General features: G+C 46.9%; 1 protein-coding gene across 2 annotated transcripts in view; it reads left to right on the top strand.

The window, feature by feature from the left end:
• Positions 1 to 257: 257 nt before the first annotated feature.
• OXSR1 (oxidative stress responsive kinase 1) overlaps positions 258 to 21,966 on the top strand; it is a gene marked incomplete at its 5' end in the record, with an annotated part of 103,999 nt that continues 82,290 nt past the window's right edge. For both annotated transcript variants that reach the window (XM_084280147.1, XM_084280148.1), the window contains 2 exons: positions 258 to 327; positions 20,582 to 20,694. In XM_084280147.1, coding sequence (XP_084136273.1) covers positions 258 to 327; positions 20,582 to 20,694 — 183 coding nt within the window. The remainder of the gene's footprint in view (positions 328 to 20,581; positions 20,695 to 21,966) is intronic.

Genomic DNA, 21,966 nt, shown 5'->3' with positions numbered 1-21,966 from the left:
GGCGTGGCGTGCGCGCGGCGGCGTGCGCGGGTGACGTCAGGGCGCTCTGGGCATGGGCAGGTGGAGGGAGCAGGCAAAGTTTGGCCGGCGGTAGCGGCGGGGTTGTGGGTGCCGCTGCCCGGGTCGGGGCTCGGCGAAGGCTCGGAGCGGCCGGGCCGTGCGGGGCAGCGCAGCGTCTCTCCGCACCTTCGTTCCTGCGTGGCGCTCCCCCTCGCGGCGCGGAGGGTGGGCGGGCGGGCGGCGGGCGCGGCGCGGCCATGGCCGAGGACCCCAGCGCGCTGCCCTGGTCCATCAACAAGGATGACTACGAGCTGCAGGAGGTCATCGGTGAGCAGTTGGGGGGGACGGGACGGGATGGGACGGGGGCGCTCGGACGCTGCCCGGCGGCTGGGCGAGACGGGGAGGGGGTGTGGGGTGTGTGGGGCGCCCGTTCGCTGAGGGGGGGAGGTGGGGTGTGTGTCTTCGTTGAGGGAAGGGGGGGGGGGTGTCTGTCGCCCCTCAGCTGGGGCTGGGGGGTGTCCGGTGACACGTTCCCCGTCAAGGAGCGGGAGCGGGTGTGTGTCCCCTTCCCGGCGGTGTCTGTGGGGGGAGTGAGGGGGGATGTGTCTTCCCAGCCCCGAGGGGTGTGGGGGTCCAAGAGGCCCCTTTACTGAGGGGTCTCTCCCCTCCCGTCGGGGCTGTGTGGTGCGGGGGTCTGACCCCCTTTTCCCCCGGCTCCCTCCTAGAGGGGTGTCCGCGGGTCCGCCCCTCCCCCCCCCCCCCCCCCGCCCCCCCGCCGTGGGGTTCGCGCGTTCTGGGGGGGGGGGTCGGGGCTGCGGCTCCGTTGGCGCGGGGGGCTGGGTCCCATGGAAGGGGGCGTGGGTCCGCCTCACCCCCGGGAGAAGCTTGTTGCGGGCCGGGGGTGTGCGTTGGGGGGGTACCCTCAGGCAGGAGGCTCACCCTCCTCTGCCGCACCGGGCTGGGTCCTGACGCGGGCTGCGGGGACGGAGCGGGACGGGGCCCACGCTGCGGGGCGGCTCTGCCCAGCACCCAGCCCGTTCCCGTGTGCGGGGCCCGCAGCGGCAAACTCCGCAGCTCACTCAGGATCTCTCCTTCCAGGGCACCCCCGTTCGGTTGGGGCTGGGAAGCGGGGGAGGAGGGGGGGGGCATCTCCTCTCTTCGGAGCCTTGACTTGCAGGGGCCGGGAGGGTTTGTGGTGCCACCGAACCAGCCTTTTACCCCGGGGTTGTGCCGCTGCGGTGAATTTTCATTCATTGTCCGAGGCCCCAGCCTTGCTCTTGCCATTAAACGATTATTCCGCCTCCTCCCCGCTCTCTCTTGACTTTAAACTGCACAGTTACCAAAGGCCTCCCGCTGTGCTGATGTATCCTCTGTCTCCACCATTCTGTTGGGGTGCCTGTCTGAGGGATACATCGCCCTAGGGCGAGTGTGTGACACATCTGAGGTGGTGCCACAGGTGACTCTAAGGGCAGCGACTCCCATCTCGTCAGAATAAAGCATGAGGTGGCTGGGCAGGCCCCTGGCCAAAGGCTTTTAGGAAGGAGGGTGATTTCTAGAGTGATCTCTGTGGAGTTCTTTCATTTGAAGTTTATAAATGGTGTGGGGCTATCATGCCCCCCGGGCCTTCCATCTCTGCCTCGTGGGGAGACTTGTTTTCTGTGAAGGAGGGTGGGAGAGTTTGTGAAAATGCTGTTTTAAGAGATTAAATTCTTGGCATTGTTTAAAAGTAGGAAGGAACTAAAGCTGGGGGGGGGGGGGGGGGGAAATCCTTCTGGAAATCCTTGTTGCTCTGTGGGATCAAGCTTTGTCCTCTCCCTGTGCTTGGTGGGAGCAGCAGTGGTTTAGGAAGCAGACAAACTCCACGCAGTTCAGGATTGGGAGGGTGTAATCTTACAGCTCAACCCTTAAAACCTCCTGTAGAAAATGTGCCCTGAGGAGGGTGAGGTTCAGCCTCTTTGAGGAGCCGGAGATGGGATGCAGGGAGGAAGGTGGAGAGAACATAACATGCGTTTCCCTGTGAGAAGAAACTAGATCTTTAGTGTGGAAATGTGGTGTTTAGGTGCCTTTTTTCTTTCTTTTTCCTTTTGGGAGCCAGCAAAGGGGTGCCCTGGTAGCACAAAGCAAGGATTTGAGCTTGAGTATCCAACGAGACAATCTGCCTCTTTGTAGCTGGGAAGCAGAGTGGGATGGGAACAAAAGGGAATGTAAATGCACTCCTGCTCTTAGGAGAACTTGCTGCTGGAGACGTGGTAGAGCTTCAAAGTATTAGGAGGAGCACAGAGATGTTTCCTCATTTCTCATTAATTGGCAGAACCCGGGGAGAAATCAGGAAATAAGTATTTAATTCTCTATCTTTTTCCCTGTTCCTCTGTAAAACCAAGTTTCTGGATGTCGCCTGCTCACTGAAGGATTGTGTTGGCATTCTGGCATGTGATGGAGTGTACACTGAAATGTGTATATTGCAAACATATGGTTTCTCTTTTTAACTTCCCTCCCCCCACCCCTTTACTCATTTCAAACATTGGTGTGTCTGCCAGTGTCCTGGATGGAGATGTGACGCAAGTTTCCTAGCATGTATATGATTTGTGGGACAAAATGTTAACTGAGCTGGACTGTTTTGCCTCCTGCTTTGTGTCTACTGCAAACCTCAAGGGGTTTTTTTTGTTGGTTTCTTTTTGGGTAGGTTTTATTATTATTTTTTTTTCTTCTTTGAGCTCTTCTGTAGAGCTGTACAAGTCTTTTAGGGAGGAACAAAGAGATGTCCTGGTGTGGGAAGAGATGAACCTTGCACCGGTGCTTTTAAAGGATTTAACTTGTTTCCTGATGAAAAACGTTGCCCTTTACATTTAGAGCCCAACATTCACTAAATTACCAGCTCAGCTCTTTTTCCACGTCAGAATAAAGGAAATCCATGTGTAGCCCAATTCCTTAATTTGTGCTGGTTTTGCCTGAAAAATAGCCATGTGTGGCTTCCATTTGATGTGGATGGCTGTGTACTGTTTTGGTTCAGGAATTGAAAGAACAAGTTTTCTACCTGCAAAGAGAACTTCTCCAGTAAAACTGCCCTCCTAATTCCAGCTAATGCTTTAAAAAAAAGGATTACTCAGCACTGGGGGATGACTCATGCCATCATAAAGGTATGGATTAATGCCTGCATTTATTATGCTTGGTTAGTGTTACTAACTGCTGAGTAGCCTCCTCAGGCTTAAATAATTTCTGTTCCACTGGATCAAGGAACCTTGCTCAGGATCAGAACCTGACTTTCATATTAAAAAAAGATAAAGTGGAGATGGGGTAGGAGCAGCAATTTACAAAGCATTGTTATGAAATGTACCCCTGGAGTAGCAACAGGGTTTGCAGGTGAATACTGCCTCTGGAGACATCTAAATTTTAATCTGAAAAGAGAAATGTAGTCTGTGCTGGTGGTTGTGAAGGTGGTCTTCCAAGTGTGGACTGCATACAAATCACAGCAGTCCTCTCTTTGAAGCCTGGGGTGGGATGGGAGGGTGGTGGTGGTGGAAAAATCGACCTCATGCTGCTTGTGCTGATCAGATACTTGCACACCGTGGGTTCCCTTGGATCTCAGAATTCCTGTTGGAAATGCTGGTAGCTGTAGTGAAGTTGATTGGAACTGGGTCATTCTCATTTTGCTACTTTTCTGGAAGGGTGAGAGCTGTGCTGGCTGTGGCGGTTTGATTTAGGAGCATCCTCTTCGCTGTGAACAGGCTGTGCCAGAAACAGGAGATAAATTAGTGGTGGGAGTGCTCCTTTGCTCTGTTCCTCTGGCCCTTCTCCTCTGACAGATCCCTTCGTAGCGATGAGGACAAGGCAGGCAGCGCAGACAGATGTGGTGGGAGTTTCTTCTCCCCTCAGAAATGAAGCTTAAATTGAAAAGTGAATACACCATTTAAGGCATGATTAGGGTTTTTAATGGCTGTGGTTCACAGAGCTTTTTGAGTTGAGCTTTGCAGCTTTCACACACTGATATTTTGGAGTTGAGTGTCTTGGTTTCTAGCCGAATTCTTCCCAAACTCTATGTGTGAGTGTATGTACACCTGCATGGGAGAAACTGTCTTTTCTATTGCAGGTTTAGAGGAGCTTCTTAGAATTCAGATTTGTGATTCCCCAAACTTTATCAAAATACCTGTGCTTTCTAGTAGTGTCCTGAAGTGAAAAAGCATGGCCTTTGAAAAAGAGCTGCCTGTAAGTACTCACTGGGTAAGACTGAAGTCTCTGGATGCAAAAACCAGGCTGGAATGGAAAGCTCTTGTCCAGTGGTGACTTTTTAGGTTTCTTTTTTGAAGTGTGAGGTGGATGTTTACCTGTGAGCCTTATGTGCTAGCTGCAGCCAGTTTCATACGCCTGGGTACTTAGAACCCATTCAAGAAAAATGTTACACTCTATAAAATATAACTGCTTGAAAACTAAATTGAGCGTTTAGACTTCAGTCTTCATGCCATATGTTTTGTTTTAGCATTTCCTCACAGATTCCCACTCCTCCCCACCCAGCCTAGCTAAGCAACATTAATTCCTGCAGAGTATTCCCAGTATTCAGGCTGCTTCATTCATTTGAAGACTTGCTTTGTGTGCCCATTTGTAAAATTTTCCCACTTCAAGTTGGTAGAAAACCCTTTTTGTTGTTTCATATTATGCTAAAGCTTAAGTAAAATCATCTTGGGTCAAATGTAGATATGTTAAAAAAAATTAGCAGCCATTCATTGTACTTGGGCTGCTTGGGCACTGAAGTCAGTGATGCCCAGTACTGCAGTTTCTGAGCTGCTTGGGTGTAGAGAGTTATATCCTCTTGTGTAGTCCTGAGACTGAATAGCCAGGTTACTCCCACATCCAGGCTATCTCTTCTTTGAATGCTTGGCACACCTCACTGCTTTAAGACCTTTGATACCATCTTTCTACTAGAATAGTGCTAAATTGAATTGATCTTCGCCTCTTGGGAAGGGAAAGCAAAAGGTGTTTGGTTGTGCATGTGTCTTTGTTTAGTGTGTCTGTTGTTTGCTCTCTGATAGGAAGGAGGATAGAAGGCACAAGGAAGCTAACTGAGGATTTACAAAGCCAAAGGGTGGTGAAAGAGGCTGGCTGGGAAGAATACATCCTTGTTAACAAAGCTGTGTGGCTGTCTTGCCTACTGATGTGAGGGAAGGCAGAGACAGTTCCTGCTGGCTTCAACTATTCTGGGGTATTAAGGAATAAAATCCAAAATCCCCCCAAACAAACTGCATTTGGGGTGTCTCCTGTGGAAATAGTTCACACTTTCCTGTGGTTGGTTTCCATATGGTAGCTGCTTCCAGTACTGCCAGGATTCCCGGACAGGTTAGTGTCTAACACTTTCATTTCTCAGGAATACCATTGAACTACTTTCAGTTTAATGCAAATATCTTGGCTAGTGCTGGGAAATTTGGATGTGTTGCTCTCCTGAATACACCTGAGGGGTGTGTACTCTGGCTGACAATTGTATGCCTGGGAGGCTGCTTCCTTCTGCAGCTGATGAAAACTCTTCCCCAGAACATTTGCCCATTGAAATTTGGCAGCATCTCTTTTATTTCTGCTTGCCCACCAAGTCAGTGCTTAGAGATGTAATCTCTTATTAAAAGTTGGAACAATTTAAAATGATGGGCAATAACACTGGCTCTTATTGCTAATTGTGTTAGTGAATTGTGAAAAAAACTGCATTTTGGTCAAGTTTTCTTGTAAGATTTCCCTGAAGATGCACGATATCCATCACACGTCTCTGCAGTGGTAAATTTAGCTGTGGACATGCTGATGGAGTGCCTGTAAACTCCGTGGTGTTAAACTTTCTTAATAGGGAGAGACAGACTCAAGAGCTTTGTGGGTGTGGAAGAATAGCTGTTGGAGCAGTGGAATTTGGCATTGCAAAAATCTTTGAAATATCAGGATCCTGGGGCTTTCCTGAGGAGTGTAGCTTGTTACCTTGCACTCCCTTCAGATTCAAACTGAGATGCAGATACAAAGAACTTGGCATTCAGAGTTGTGGCAGTTTCCTGTGACTTCACCTAAGGGACTTCAGTCTTGACATTTAAGGAAAAAAAAGAAACAACCCACCAACAAAAAAATCCCAACACAAACCCATCAAACTGTCCATCTTTGTGGCAGTCATGCAGGGAAGTCTCAGAGGCAGGTCAAGTCCCTGGCTGACAGGCAGCCCAGGCTTTTTACCAGAAGGTGTGTGAGAGGAGATGTTCTACCTCTGATGTGCAGAATAACACCCATGCTAATGAAGGGAGCTGTGCTAAGAACAAAATCAAACTTGTCTGATGGGGTAAGACAGGATCATGCAGCCAATAGTGTAAACACAGCCAAATGACAGTGGGGTTACAGGGACCCCACTAGTTTGTGATACTGTTCCAGTGTTTCTCCTGTTCCTCTCCTGGGTGAGTACAAATGAAGAGACTGACCTTAGTGGGGGATTCTGTCAAGTTACTTGGTGCCTGAGGTTGTATGAGTGTGTCATTTGTCTTGAAACGCTGCTAAAGCACGGGGTTTCCATGTTAATCATCACAGCCTGCATAGTCTCTGTTTTTAACCGGATTAAGTAGTGCAAGCAAGAAGGGATTTGCGGTGATCCAAGTGCAAAAAGGAAAAATCCAGAGTTTCTTTTCACCCTGTTCAATAGCTGCAGCATCCAGCAACTTCCCCCCCCAACACCCCACCCCAAGTCCTTCCTTTCACTACTCCCCCAGGTTCTAGAAGATTGTTGTTTTTTGATGTGCGCACACAGAATTTTTGCTTAATACACATTTTCTTGTAATTAAGAGCAATTCCATCCTGGGGGAAAAAAATACTTGGTTATGTATCCATCTCCACCAAACTAGAGTCTAATATGCCTTGCAAAGATTACTCCCCTCCACCTCCCATCCGTTGTTTTTATACTGCTTGTACTGCACACTTGTGAAACACCACTTTCAAACTCTTCTAACTCAGTCAAATTAAAATGCATTTTTTTAAGGGAATACAGAAAAACTCCTCTGTATAAGGCTTTAGTTTCTGGCCAAATTTCAATTTTCTGCCCCATCCGTTTTGTCTTGAAAGCTACAGAGCTGGGGGATGGGGGGGAGGAAAAAAAATACCTTGTTCTCTTTCATTTCACTGTTCCATGCTAAACTGACTTTATACCATTCTCCCAAATGGATATTGCCTTCAGGCAGGAAATAAGCCCGGAGAGGAGAGGTAGAAGCAGCTGTTAAAGAAGTGTAGTGTGAGTTGGAATGCTTCAGTGATCAACTGTAGTAAATCCTCCTTCAGTTTTGCCAAAATGTTACTGCTTTATAGTCATGAATGGTAATTTCAGCACAAACTTCGCTCTTTCTACTGCTAGCACCTTGCTATTAATAGAGCTGTGTGGGAGGATGCACTGTTTCCTCTTCATCCATCTGCAGAATTGTTAATTAAGTTAAAACTGCAGAGTAAAAATTTTGACCTTGAGTACCCCACTGAGTCTTCTGGGGAGATCTGACTGAGCATGTGGCTCACCCTGTGGTATCATCCTCTGCTGGATTATCGTGTGGAAGAAGTTAAGTGGCCTTTCATCTTGCAGTTCATTGGAGGGGGCAGAGTGTTGTCAAATAGGAAAATGTTCTAAAAATCCCTAGTTGTGAGATTGTTGCATCTTGTGGCAATTCAGCTTGTGTTCTGTAAAACAGAAGTTTTTGAAAGTGTTGGATGAAAGCTTTGTGATGAGTTGGACAGTGATGCATTTTCATTTTTGGTTCAGTTGAAGCTAGGCTCTTGCTCACCTTTGGTCTTCAGGGGATGGAGAGTCCATTTTTCTTGGGTTCCAGGGTTTGTTCCAGCTCTCTGAAAAGGCAGTTTAGAAAACGGCACAGAGAGGAGTGGAAAATTATAACAGCCTTTAAAAAGTGAGAGAGCAACTTAATAGCTGTGAGATGAGAGCACTTGAAGAACGTTTTTCTTAGGAAAATTAGCTGGCTGTGCTCAGAGCTGATGCCTGGTGAGGTGAGTGGGGCAGCTGAAACAGCAGGCAGGCATATCAGGCCATCTCCAGCTTCAGGTACACAACATAGTCTTAGGTTATCCTTAAAAACTCCTAAAGAAGATGCTTCTGGTCACGGGGTAAACACCTTTCCTACAAACTCCCCAGGGATGGGTTTCGTTATGTCAATTTTCAGAACACAGATGGAAAGCTCCTGTCACTTGTTCTGCGGAGACACAGAGCTAGAAAGGGCTCCCAGGGTCACAGAGTCCAGTTCCCTGCTATTGCTGATGCCAAACCATGTAATCCCTGTATCAAATTAATGAGTGCTTGTGTTTGAAATGGCACATGGGGGAATTACAGGCACACGTTCTATTAAACACTCAAACCTCCATGTGACCCTGTCATCGCTGTATCAAGCAGCTGCTTAATGGATTCCCCACGACACTGGGAAGTAACAATGCCTCTTCTTATATACCATGTGTCTGTAGCTCAGTGTTTTTCCTCTGCAGCCTGCTTTACACTCAAGCTGTATCTACAGGGATGCTTCTCAGTGAAGATATAGGAGAGCTGTGCCTTGGCCTTTGTGCTGTCTCCAAATGTGACACACACTTCTGATTTCTGATTCCTTAAGATCTGCCAGTGGAAACGGAGTCCTTTGGGAACTTGACATGTTATGTGTCCTCTCTTGTAAGAACCTCACCTCCTAGGCTGCTTCTTTGTGAACCTCTCCGTGTCTCTCTTCTTGCAAGGCAGCTCACCAAGCAAGCTGAGGCTGTAACTTCCACCCCTTAACTAAAGTAAAAATTATAATTGAGGATGCCAAGAACTGTCAAATAAATAACAGTATCAACAGCTAAGAAATACCTGGGTACTGACTTCCAGCAAGCTGTACTTCACAGGAAAAAGCGGCTTGAGCACGGGATCTCTTCCTGCTGAGCGACTCACCGATGCAGATCTTTGTTTGAACAGCTGATGGACTCGCAGCCTGAGTGTAATCATTGTCCAGATCCTAAGGCCCAGGATGGCTCTCATTACTCTTGGTTAGAGCATGTAATTTTTAACCAGTGGGCTAATCTTGTGTGCTGAACACACTAATAGACGCAGAAAAGATTTATCAGATCAAACTATTCCCTGAAAAGAAAGGATAATAGCCTTCATGAGAGGACATATCTGATACTTAAAAGCTTATTTACCTAAAATAACCACTGTACTATCAAACATCTGCACTGTATGCAGACAGATTGTTCTGTTTAGTGGAATCCTGGCCAAATAAAATATCCTCTACAGTTGACAATTACAGTTGAGACAGAGTTCAAAGATAAATGTTGGGAGGGAAGAAAGGAGAATGCTGGCTTGGCTACTGTACCAGCGCTGTATTTCGAGCCTTGGTAATACCTGATGACAGCCAGCATGATATTTACATTGCTGCATATACCATAAAGACAAACTGACAGTGATTAAAAGGGAAGGATAAACCTACTCCAGTAATATCGCTGTGTTTGGAAATGAGATGTTTGAGCCTGCTTTCCATCCTGTAGAATTAACACTGCATAGCTGCAGCGCCCTTTAAATTATCCAGAGATTCTGGCACCAAATCAAATAAATATAATTGGTTTCAAACTGAAAATCTAATTTAGGCATGCTAATAGCATCTTAAGTAAATGTGGCAGGTCAGGCAGGACTTGTGTAACTGCCCCTTGGAGCTTACTGCCGTTACTGCCACGGGAAACCTGTCCCAGAGGCATTCCCCAAATCACCCGGGCACCTTGTGCTGACAGAAGGTGTTGGCATTTTCTGGGGAGGTTCTGGTCAGACTGTCAGCGTGTCAGTAGTGTTTCTGCCCTTTTCAAAGTGGGTTTTGGGTTAAATCATACCTGTCTGAGGGTATGACTGGGGTAGTGTGCTAACTTAGGGTGTCCTGGGGGCTGCGGGAGCTTAGGGATACAGTCACAGCAGCACCCTCTCTTCTGTGCTTTAGAAGTGAAAAGGTTGGGGACACTGTGAGATGAACTGATACTCGCCCCTGTTATTTCTTCTCTCTGCTGATACCGTCTGTGACCGGTGGCCTTTTCTCTTTTTTAATTTTCTTTCACCTCTTGTTCTAGCATAGAGTCTGATGGCTGGGCAGCTGCAGCTCTTCACTGTGTTCAGCACTGCTTGGCGGTGGGGAGGCAGCTGAAAGCCTGGCTCAGCTGCCTGCTCTATAAACCAGTGACTGTAGGTGAAGCAGTTCACTGATGAAATCAAACCACAAAGTGACCTGGTAACAGTTTTGTCAGCTGTCTTGCTGACATGCTTTGTGTGGCCAACCCTCTCCATCACCCTCTCTTCCAGTCCTGGCCTCTGTTACGTTGACAGGCTGACCGCTTGCTCTCCAAAGCTGTCACTTGTGTGTGTAGCCTGTGAGGATTCCCAACCTGAGTGTTTACTGAAGGTGGGAAAACAGATGACGTTTTTCTGTGTTCAGGGCCTAGGAGATATCAAAAGACTTTCGAGAGAACAATACACCATGGGGTGGGGTGAAAGTTTCCATAAGACTCCCCTTCCTTTCTGCAGAACTTTTGGCATGGAGTTGTGCAGTTTACAGTAGCCAAATCTCTCTACAGCTTAGAAATCAGAGTGATTTATTTAAAACATGGAGTGCAGTGGGGCCATGGGGAGGTGTACCCAGCCAATCAGTTGCTGATAGCTCTGAATATGATTTCTGAATTCTTACAAGTGACTGAGTGTGAGTTTGTATTCCTCCTTTTGAGTTTGAGAACTGAATCAAGGACCTGGGCAGTAAGTCTGCAGCGTCAAGTGTTCCTGTATTGACGGACCGCTGGAGGGGAAGCGTGTCTAAACAAAGTGCTGGCAGCACTGTACGATCTTTACTGTTAGGCTTATTGTTGCTTTTTCTCTGTGCAGGGAGCATTGAGGAGTCTTGAAAGACATCTTACATGGGCAGAAACCTCTGAGCTCTGAACGCAAGGCGTGGGTTTCAGTGGTACTGTCAACAGCAAGCGCTCTCATCAAGACGGTGAATGATTCACTGTCAGCATATTTACTCACAGCTCAAATATTTTGGCTGTGTTTCTAGTTTGATAGCTGAGTTTTAGAGATCTGCTTCTTATTTTCTGAAATTCTTGGAGCGTGCTGGATTAATGCTGGAGTATCAGTTGTCTGTTGGACACCGCAGGTACGAACACGGAAGGGTTGAACGGAGATTCTCAGGCATTGGGGAAAACATGTAATTGAGTATTAACAACATCAATGCCTCCTGTGTGAGTACTGTTTGAAATACATGGCCTCGCAACTTGCACAGAATTGCAAACTACTTGAGCTCTGGCTATGCTGCAATAAATGACCAGAGGTCATTGCAAAGAGATACAGCTACAGTTTAAATGAAACAAATGTAGGAGCTGATGGTAACAGAGCTCTTTGTCCCCTTTCTCCTTCCAATCCTTTCATTAGAAGGTCTACACTGTAGTCATTAGATGTGCTGGTGCGAAATAAGTCATTTGCATTTAAGTGTTAATTTTGTGCCTGGCCATATTATCACAGAATCATAGAATGGCATGGGTTGGAAGGGACCCCAAGGGTCACAGAGTTTCAACCTCCCTGCCACAGGTAGGGCCACCAACCTCCAGGCCTGGAGCTGCACAAGGTTGCCCAGGGCCCCATCCAACCTGGCCATGAATGCCTCCAGGGATGGGGTATCCATCACCTCTCTGGGCAGCCTGTTCCATCCTCTCACCACTCTCTGTAAGAAATCTCCCCCTAATATCCAAGCTAAACCTTCCTTCCTTTAGCTTTAATCCTTTCCCCCTTACTTCCCAATCATCACCCTTTTTCAGTGTTGTGTCCAGCACGTGCCCTGTGTCTTAATGTACATGTAGTCACCTTTGGCTTGAACCCAGCGACATGTCTGCAGCACTTGGCTGTGCTCAAGGTGAGCCCTAAGAAGGAATGAGCATCCTGCATTCAGTGATGTGAGTTCGGCTGGACTGAAGGGCGGGGTGACATTTGCATGTGGAAGTGCAAAGTTCTAGAGTAACATATTTAAAACAGGGTTGGGATATTCTTTTTAAAGCCTTTTTCCTCAGAAATGATCTTTGAGGTCCCTTCCAACCCAAAGCATTCTATGATTCAATGAAAGATGAGGGTAGCTGCTCTCTTGTAAATGTGAGAGTTCAGCTGTTGCACCTGCCTGTAGGACTGCTGCATGTGTGTACTTGTGCTGTGACATATAGCCAGTAGGATCATAGACTCACAGAAGGGTTTGGGTTGGAAGAGACCTTAAAGCCCATCTAGTTCTAACCCCTTGGATGGGCAGGGACACCCTTCACTAGTCCAGGGTGCCCAAAGCCCCATCCAACCTGGCCTTGAACCCTGCCAGGGATCCAGGGGCAGTCATAACCTCTCTGGGCACCCTGCATAAGGGCCCCACCACCCTCAGAGTAAAGAATTTCTTCCCAGCATCTAATCTAGACCTACCCTGTTACAGATTGAAGCCACTTCCCCATGTCCTATCACTACACTCCCTAGTTGTTCTCCCTCCCCCAATACAGACTTTAAAATTTTCTTCACAACACTTCAAATAAATCTGCTTTAACTTTTTGGCATTACTTACACTTCTTTATCATGAACAAGTTATTTTTTTCCCTGGACTGTATTAGCAAGTATTTCTTTCCACTCTTCTCTACTCCATATCTCTCTGCCCTTGCTACAGATCAAAGACCACACAACTGGGCTTGAGAGCGGGTATGCCAAGTTAAACCTGGCTTCTTACTGCCTCCATCAGGGTTTTAAATAGGGTATTGCCATCTTGGATGTGTCTGTAGCTTGTGGAGAAATGAATGTAAAGCCCTTGCTTCTCTCTCTCTGGGAAATACTATTTGTAGTAAATCCATACGAGGAACAAGCAGTGGAAAGGTCTGGGAGTGAGTGTGGCTGTTGGTGTGGTTCTGGGAGCTTCCTGGGGGTAGGCACGTGCCTGCACTCCCTGTGGTACTGGTGGAAGCAGCTCCACGCTCTCTTGTGGTTTTGTAGCTTTTTTGTCACCTTGGCCATGGATTGCTGTGCTTCTCCTTTTGTTCTCCACAGGTTTTCCAGCCAGACACAGAACAAAACCGACCACATTTTCCCTTGCTGGTTCCAGTGCTGCTCACAGTGTTTCTAACAGCAGCATTCAGAGTGCACTCGCTGTTTGGGTTTGCTCTGAGCAGTGCTCAGAGCACCACAGTGATCTTCCTGCTGATTCAGGGCTGTAACTTCACTTCTAGCATCATTAACATTTGCAACGCTCTTCCTGGTCCTGGGCTGAGTATAAATGACACTTTCCTGTGAAAGCTTTCACCTCACTGTGGGTGAGAAGGTTTTTTTGGTTTTGTCCTCTCTGTGGCAGTACTAGAGATGTGCCTGAGTCCCGTTCTGAGTTCCCTTTGCTTTATTAATGCCATTTGTAACTGTCAGTGTGGATTGCATCTTCCCTTTTGTACTAGGAATTTGACACGTAGTGTGGTGGTGGATTGAAAAACTCTGACTGTATTCAAGCACCATTAACATTGCCTTGCTTCGCTTTCTGAGTTGTGGGGCTTGTGGCAGGAAGACTTTTGATGTCTGGTGGACTCTTCCTACCAAGCCCTGCTTCGGGAAAACAGCATTCCCACCCTGCTTCGGGAAAACAGCATTCCCACCCTGCACTGAGCTGGCTATAAATTTAAGAGTAGGCTTTTTCACTAGTGGGGTTTTTTTCAGAAGAGGCTTATTCCTTGTGAGAGGACTGTCTTCAAACCAGAATCCTCACATGGGGTGGAGGAATTAAGAGGTATAACTTTGTTTTTGTAGCAAGTGGACCAAGCAATAACAAGATCAGTCTGAGTTTGCAAGCTGGTGCTTTATTTCTGGTTTCATTAGATCTGTATCTGCCCTGTCCTCTGTAAGAACACTTAAGAAATTCTATTCCCAATCTTGTAGCTTCTTGTTTTATTACTGTATTGTCCTTGGGGTGAGTAACTGCAGAGCAGGGTAACTATGTCCCACAGCTCTTGGGCATCAGGCTGTCCAAGGAGTTGAGGGATCTGGAGGCAGAGGTTGCTGTCCCTGGGCCTGCAGTGGCAGGCATGAATACAGAGTCTGTTATAAAGATTAAAGGTCTCCTGGGCTTTGGATGTCCTGTCTGTGATCTGGAGCGAGGACTGTTAATGTCACATCGTTGACCAAGAGATCTTGGTGTCTGTGTGTATCATCTTCTCCTTGTTACAGATGTGTAATCCCATAAAAAGATGTGAAGCAAACTGTCTACTTCTCTCACTGCTTCTGCAGCTCATCACAACAGGGTGATTTCTTTGGTTGGTGTAGCCAGCAGCATGTAAGATAAACCCTTTGAGACATTCTGCTGGAGCCCACAGGACACGGTTCTGAATTTTCCTTGTATTTTTTACCTGAAACTGGATACCTGGACAATGAAGGCCGTTGCTGGGTGCTGAGCAGCCTTGCAGGGAAGTGTTTAGTGTGCATTGTTCATAAGAGGAAAACCCGGGGGCACAATTATAAACAGAGCCTGCGTCACGAGCGGCTTTTTGGCACTGAGCTCCAGATAGTGGAGGATGGAATCCAGATCTCGCTTAAAAATAGAGAGCTTGTGTGTACACTGGGGAATGGTGGGAGGAGAGGACAGGGTTCTGCAGAGGCGCTCAACTGAGCGTGGACTAATGCTGAAGGAGACTTGGGAACATGATTTACGGGGTGGGCTGGGAGGTCTGGATTTCTTCAGCCTCAGAAGAGTGACCTAAGGGGCAAGTTGTTGCTGTCCTCAGCTATCTAGTGGGAGATTACAGAAGAGGTGAAGCCGGGCTCTGCAGAGAGGCACCTGGTGAAAGGCTGTAGTTGTGAGCAATGTTGGGAAATCTGATTAGATAGTGAGGTGAAAAAAACCTTTACCATGTGGGTGGTCAAACACAGGAACAGCCAAAAAGGTGGTGCTAGAATCTGTTGTTAAAGATATTCAGAACTGGACAGAATTTGATACTGAGGAAGCTGATCTTAACTTGGGATTTGGCCCTGCTTTCAGTAGGAGAGTGAACTAGAGGCCTCCAGAAATTCCTTCCAACCTTACCTACTTGTAGCATTTCACTTGACCCTGGAAGAGCATCCTTCCTCTGTAGAGGGGATTGGATACCACATTAAGATAAAGGCTGGTGCTCCAAGACTGTTACAGAGGATATCCCTTGTTGATAGAAACAGCTATGTGAGCAATAGTTACCCTGAAGGGAAGTTTTCACATCTCCCAGGGTACCTGAAACTCAGTTTCCAGTAGTGTGATGGACTTAAAGCTTGGACAGTGCTGGTTTTTAAGCACTCTTTCTATGGAGCTGCTTTAAATTGCCACTGCATGTGGTGGGGGGGAAGAGTGTTCTAGAGCCAGGATTTGATGTTTGTCTTGTGACTATTTGACGTGACTGTTCCCATTGCTTAAGCAGAAATCTCTGCCAAAAGGACCTCTGGCTTCAGTTGCGTTCGCTTGGGAGGAGGCATCAGTGCAATGCATCCCAGGCTTGCTGGGAGAGCTGCAATGCCCTTCTGTGGCTGCAAAGATTCAGTTATCTTTGGGAACAAAGTGTGTCTGAATGTGCTGTATCCTCGGGTCAGTTGCCTATCTTTCCACTCCTCCAAATAACCTTGAAATCACGGGTTTCCATCAACTTCAGTGGAGATCTCAGGGGTTTTGGTGTTGTATGTATGTGGGTTTTTTTTTTTTTAAAACAAAACAAACCCAAGTTTTATGTAAGTTTTGTGACAGCAGGTGACTGCAGACGGGAGTACACCCACCCTTGAAGGCTGGCAGTGGACTTCTGTGGAGAGTTTGTCACAGTTTAAGGAGAAGTTCAGGCTGGAGCTCTGGCTGTTGAAGGTATAGGTAGTGTGCATCCAGAGGAGATCCCCTGGGAAGTAGAGCTTCAGTAACAGTGCTGGGAAAGTTTATGGGTAGGGCTGTTTTTATCCTTTCAGAGGTTGGTTTTAGTTCAGAAAGAACCGTTTAATCAGTCACGTGAAAGAAGCAAGGGTTGGAAAGGGTATGTTTTCCTCCTTAGGCAGTGTCTCCTAAAGCAGGTCGTGACCCTTTTATGCAGGAATTCTGCAGCTGCTATCCTACAGGTTGGAACTGTATCTAACAGCCTACGGAGGCAAAAGCAAGGGGGGTATTAAACAGATCCTAATACCCACTCGGGGTCTCTTTCCTCTTGTTCCTTCTTCTCCCACTCCCAACAAAACGATCATCTGCTTTTCAGGAATAAAGCAGCAAGCCTTTGGCCGTGCCCAGTTCTCATTGTTTTGCTAAGCCCTTGTGCTGGAAGAGATTAACTAGGGAGAGAATTTTCTCCGAAAGCTGGAGGCGGAGGGAAGAGCCTCAGCACTGACCTTGATTGGAGTATCTCGAGGTGGGGAGCAAGCATGAAGGGAGCACAGAAGTGTTAACCCTGTGCTGCCCACGGGGTTACAGCTCAGCAATGCACAGGACTGTGTTTGCCTCTGAGCTGCTTCTACTCAGAGAGTTGGTTTATCTAAGTTGTGCTGCCTGAGCACAAACTACTCATGTAGATGATTTTCTTTGCATGGAAGGAAGTTCATGGCAGCCCCAGAAATCACTCCCCACCTTTTCCCATAGATTTCTTACTTGCTTTTAAAACTTACAATCTTCCCTGGTGAGTCTTTTTCTTTCTCTCTCCGTTGATACCATCACCTCCGTGCTCGTTTCGCTTAGTGATGTGTTTAGCAGCTTTGCTGCAGCATCTCTCCTTTCCTTCTCATAACCAAATGGTGTGGCTGCAAAGCCTGAAGTGGCTGTGTTGCTATGTTTTCTGTACTCCTCAGAGAAGCATGGAAACCCGTCTTTGTTCTGTCCCAGAAGCACGGCACGCTACCAAAGAGCAGCTTGCTTGTGGCACATCGTGCTGCAGCTTGGCTTAATCCTTCCTTGATACGCTTTTGAGATTTCATTGTTTCTCTATAATTAAGTGCTACAGAGGAGCTGAAAGAAATGATGAATTAGTGGAAGAAGGGGGGAGTGGGGAGAGCAGGTGGTGATCGAACTGGAGAGAGAGCTGCCAGGGAAGTAGGAGCAGCAGGGAATTAAATGGGAGGAGTCTGGAGTTTGGATGATTCCCTGCCATGTGACCAGAAGGATTTAGTTTGGGATTTCAGTACTGTTCAAATAATGCCTTACACCCAGAACAGATTGGGTCCCTGTAGGCTGGGTTATTATCCAAAAGGTTGAGCAGTTTTTTGCTCTGAAGTCCTAGTTGAGCATTGATCAGGCAGGCTTGAGGACTAGGAGGATATAGTGTGCATGGTCCTGTTTTTAGTGACTAAGTCTGTATTGTTTCTGGAAGCAGCAGCTTAGAAAACAAAGAAACCCCCACAAAACAGAAAAAAACCCAACCAACACCCCCAAAAAAAATCCCAAACCCAAACAAACACCAAATAAACCCCATCCACAGAACCTTCCTTTGTGTAGTCAGTTCTGTAAAACCCTGGATGTCACTGTCATCTTGGGAAAGGCTTGGTGTACAGTAGTGGGTGTTACCATGTCTGGATGGTAAGAAGCATCTCTGCCAGTCGTGTTTACACTGACTGAGTTTAACTGGCACAGAAATCCTTGTATGTCATATTGCAGTGAGACACAGGGGTACAGCAAAGCCATGGAGTGAGATATGTGGAAAGAGTCTGAGCACAGATAGTCTTGTGTCAATGAGGATCCTGCGTGTAGCTTTAGAGATAAAATAAACACCACCAAACGAATGGAAGAGTGAAAAGGGTTGTGTGACAGGTTAGTCCTCTGAGGTGCACAGTCCTGTGCTCTTACAGCATCTGGCTGGTGCTTGCAGCCTCCATCTATTAACTATGCACCAAGACATCCGAAAAAAAGCATCATGATACTGGTGCTTTGAATGTGTCAGCAGCCACTTTTCTTCTGGGATGTGACCTTCTCCAAAGGAACGGTACAGGCACAAGCGTTTGGGTTTTGTTCTGACTTCTGAAAGCTATTGCCACAGGGAGACCAGCAGCGCTGGGAAGGGTAAACTCACTTCTCCTGCTTTTTGTCACCACTTGTGTACGTTCTGCTGTCTATCTTGAATTGCTCTGTGCATTTTCACTTTCTTTTACCCCAGAGAATCATCAGAAAAATTTAGAGGAGCAGGTACAGGGTAGAGAGGAGCAGGTCAGTGCAACCTGGCATTCCCAGTCAGTGGGAATAATGTGTGTGCTGGGGCTGCTGCTTTTGTGTTGGGAATCTGTTCCTGCTACCTGCTAGGCAGAACAACCACAGGGACTTGTATGCAAAGATTTGCTTTTGGGATGTTTGTTCTGTGCCTAAGGTGATGCATTTCAACCCTGCTCCTGGCACTCTAGCCAAATAAAAAGCTTTTAATGAGTGTTTTTTGTTAAACATCTGCCCAGACTCTTCCATCATATCCATCCTTTGCTCAAGACCCTGCTTATGGCACAGAAACTTGGTTTTCTGTGTTTCTGTGTAAATATTCTTGCCCCTGTAGCTATCCTTTTCTTCCACCTAGGCTTCTCCTGGTAGCTTTGTTTTGCCCTGCGCTATAAATAGTCTCTGAAAAATGATCTACGTGCAAGTGATAAATGGCCTCGGTCTTGAACTTCTTAAAAACCTCTTTGCTTTGTGAACTAGTGCAGCGTTAGCAACCTTCCTGTTCTGTGTTCTGCACGGTGGTGCTGCTTTCTGCCGTTAAAATGTAAACTCTTTAAGCGTGAGGAATCAGCTGGCAAGCTGGTGCTGTTGTCCAGGGCAGGCTTGCAATGCCATATAAAGCGAAGTGAAACTCCAGCGTAGCTCCGCTGTAGCACTTACTGGTTGAAGGTTAGTAGAGCAGAGTCCCAGAGGTCAGGGCTTTGTAATTAATTTCAGGGCTTTCACAGAATCGTAGGGGTTGGAAGGAACCTCAAGAGGTCATCTAGTCCAAACCCCCCTGCCAAAGCAGCTCCCTAGGACAGGTCGCACAGGGAGGCATCCAGGCAGGTCTTGAATATCTCCAGAGAAGGAGACTCCACAACCCTCCTGGGCAGCCTGTCCCAGGGCTCTGTCACCCTCACTGGGAAAAAGTTCTTCCATATATTGGTGTGGAACTTCATATGCTCCAACTTGAAGCTATTGCCCCTTGTCCTGTCCCCACAGACCACTGAGAAGACCCTGGCTATTTCCCCATGTATCCCACACTTCAGATATTTATAAACACTGATTTGATCCCCTCTGTCTTCTCAAGGCTGAACATCCCCAGTTCACTCAGCCTTTCCTTGTAGGGGAGACACTCCAGGCCCTTAATCATCTCCATAGCCCTCCCCTGGACTCTCTCCAGGAGATCCCTGTCTTTTTTTATACCAGGGAGCCCAGAACTGGACACAATACTCCAGGTGGGGCCTGACCAGGGCAGAGTAGAGTGGAAGGATCACCTCCTTTGACCTGCCGGCCATGCTCCTTTTAATGCACCCCAGGATCCCATTGGCTTTGTGATTTATTGTAGTGGGACTTTGGATGGAGCAGTTTTTCCTGTGTCTTTCAGGGCTGGATTTCAGGCTCTCTTCCCTACCTAGCACTTGTCTCTAGTTTGTGGCTTGGTGGAACTTGGGGGGAGACTATCGATGGTGGTTGTAGGGAGCTTTGGTAGCCTTTGTTTGAAGAAAGTATTGGCAAATAGGAAGCTCTTGGGCTATTTTCCACTAATCCTACCCTGTTCTTTTTTTCAACGAATCTGAATTTATTCTCTTTTGGTGACATGTGTAAATGCAGGGAGAAGTTAGTAAAGCAACAAGGTGTCCTATTGATGAGATGTGAATGTTGCAGCTGTTTCTAGAGGCCAACAAACAGGGGCTAAACATCAACTAGATTGTAAGTCTCACCATTGCAAACTCTTTTTGATATCAAAGGATGCGATCTTGCTGAGCAGTTCAAATCTACATCTTTTATTCCTACTTCTAGCAGTTCAAAGAACTGTACATTAAAATGTGATTTTCTTTTTTTTCCCCCTATTGGACTTGAAAACATATTCTGCCTGTGGTTTTCAACCCAGACACCGAGGCAGTGTGCCACTGTGTGAAAACTGGAGCTGAACAAGCTTGAATGAAGCCTACCTCGTGTCTCTGCATAAAATGAAGAGACCAGAGCAGCGATTAGTCCATTAAAAATATTTGAAAAATCTCATTAGCTGGTAGCAGAGAGCGTGGCTTATTTCTGCACTTCGGGTGAGCACATCAGGTTAAAAAGTCTGTGTGACCTCAGTGGCCTTACTTTTAACAGCACACAAGAAGAATCACTCCTCTGTTATATGTAGGCTGGAGCCTGGAGGGGTTTTTTTGGTTTGTCTGCAGAGCTGTAATGATCCCTGAGAGGGATCATAAAGATCCACTTGTTTTCCTTCAGTTAGCCCAGCGGTTCCATATCGCAGCTGAGCTGACCCACTGAGTTGCAGACCTGGAACGGGGGAGTGCCTCTGGGGTTGCCTTTCACTGCGCTTTTGGTCTTGGAATTTCATTTTTCTGAGCTCCCTTCCTTTCTTTCTGAAGTACCTGAAGATGTTGCTAACTCTCCATCTCTCTCACCCACAGGAAGCGGGGCGACTGCGGTGGTGCAGGCGGCCTTCTGCGTGCCGAAGAAGGAGAAGGTGGCAATTAAACGGATCAATCTTGAGAAGTGTCAGACCAGCATGGATGAACTCCTGGTATGCAGTCAAAATTATCTGGGGGTTTGTACTTCAGTTAGCATCATCTCTCTTTGCTAAGTGCCTTGCTTGAGGTGGTGTGAGGGGACCTGTCCGATTTCTACTAGTTCACTCGTGGGACCCAGTGTTTAAAATGTTAAAAAGATCAGCTGTTGGAGAACTTCAGGCTATTTGTTTAGAGCTAAGCACTTGGTATAATCCCTTTGTTTTACACAGAGTTAATGTGCAAGTGTGAAGCTCAACTGTACCCATAGAAGTGTGGGATTTGAGGGATATCCAGAGCTATCTGTTTCCAGAATCTTTAAAATTTAAGGGAAAGATTTTGCTTTCCTGTGATTTCCTGCAGTTCGTTCTTTACTTTTTTTCCACCCTTCACCTGTAAAGAGAAAAGAGAAACAAATTAGCTCTTGTTCCTAATCTCTTTCTGGTACTGATGCCAGCTGTGAGGGATCACTGACGTGTTGCAGGCTGCCATATGGAAACCCCATTAATTCTGAGTTCAGGGCAGGAGAAAGTCCTTCAGAGCTGTAGCTGAGTAATTTTCTTTTGCTGTGTACTACTCTTTTCAAGATGTTCTCAATGGGAAACAGCTTCTATTAGGTAGCTGTGGTAACTTAAAATTTCCTTTTCCTCACCTGGCTTGTGTGTTGATGGGCTTTTCTTCTCCTTTCCTGTGTATGTGTGAGCTGGTGCTTCTGTAGCACAGCACCTGTCACATTCACCTCCTGTGTGGAAGGCCCCTGGATTTAAGCCAGGCAGAAATAGACATTCTTGTGAATGTTCAGGCATCCCCTCTAAAGGTGAGAAAGCTCCCTTGGGTAGGACTTTTCATCGTAATTATTGGCTGGCAGGGATTGAGGAAGGGTGGGGAGATGAGGCCTTGTACCACCTTTCCTTTTAAAGCAACTCTTTAGTATTTATTTATTTTTTTAATCCTACCTGCCTGTCATTCCACTTGCATCTCAACAGCTTCTCTAAGTGTTACCTTGAGCACTTGTTTCAGTGATTACAATTAGAAGGTAGAACAGAAGACAGAATTCAGGAGTTCTTACACTTGTATGATCTTCTGCAAGTCACTTGAACCATGGTTCCAGTTTCCATCTAGTGACTAATGTTACTTTCATCACTATAAGCATCTGCAAAATCTGCTCTTGTAAAGAGGAAAGGCTCCATCTAAGCCATTGCCTTTTAGTGTGCCTGTGAAGGGTTGCATGTAGGACTCTTGACGTGCATTCAAATCCTCTCATGGGTCATGCTAGTGTAAGAGCTAGT

This window comes from Gallinula chloropus (genome assembly GCF_964237585.1).
Source record: "Gallinula chloropus genome assembly, chromosome: 2".
NCBI lineage: Eukaryota > Metazoa > Chordata > Aves > Gruiformes > Rallidae > Gallinula > Gallinula chloropus.
Note: the sequence above shows the minus strand (reverse complement) of the source record. Positions and strands in the feature narration are given on the sequence as shown.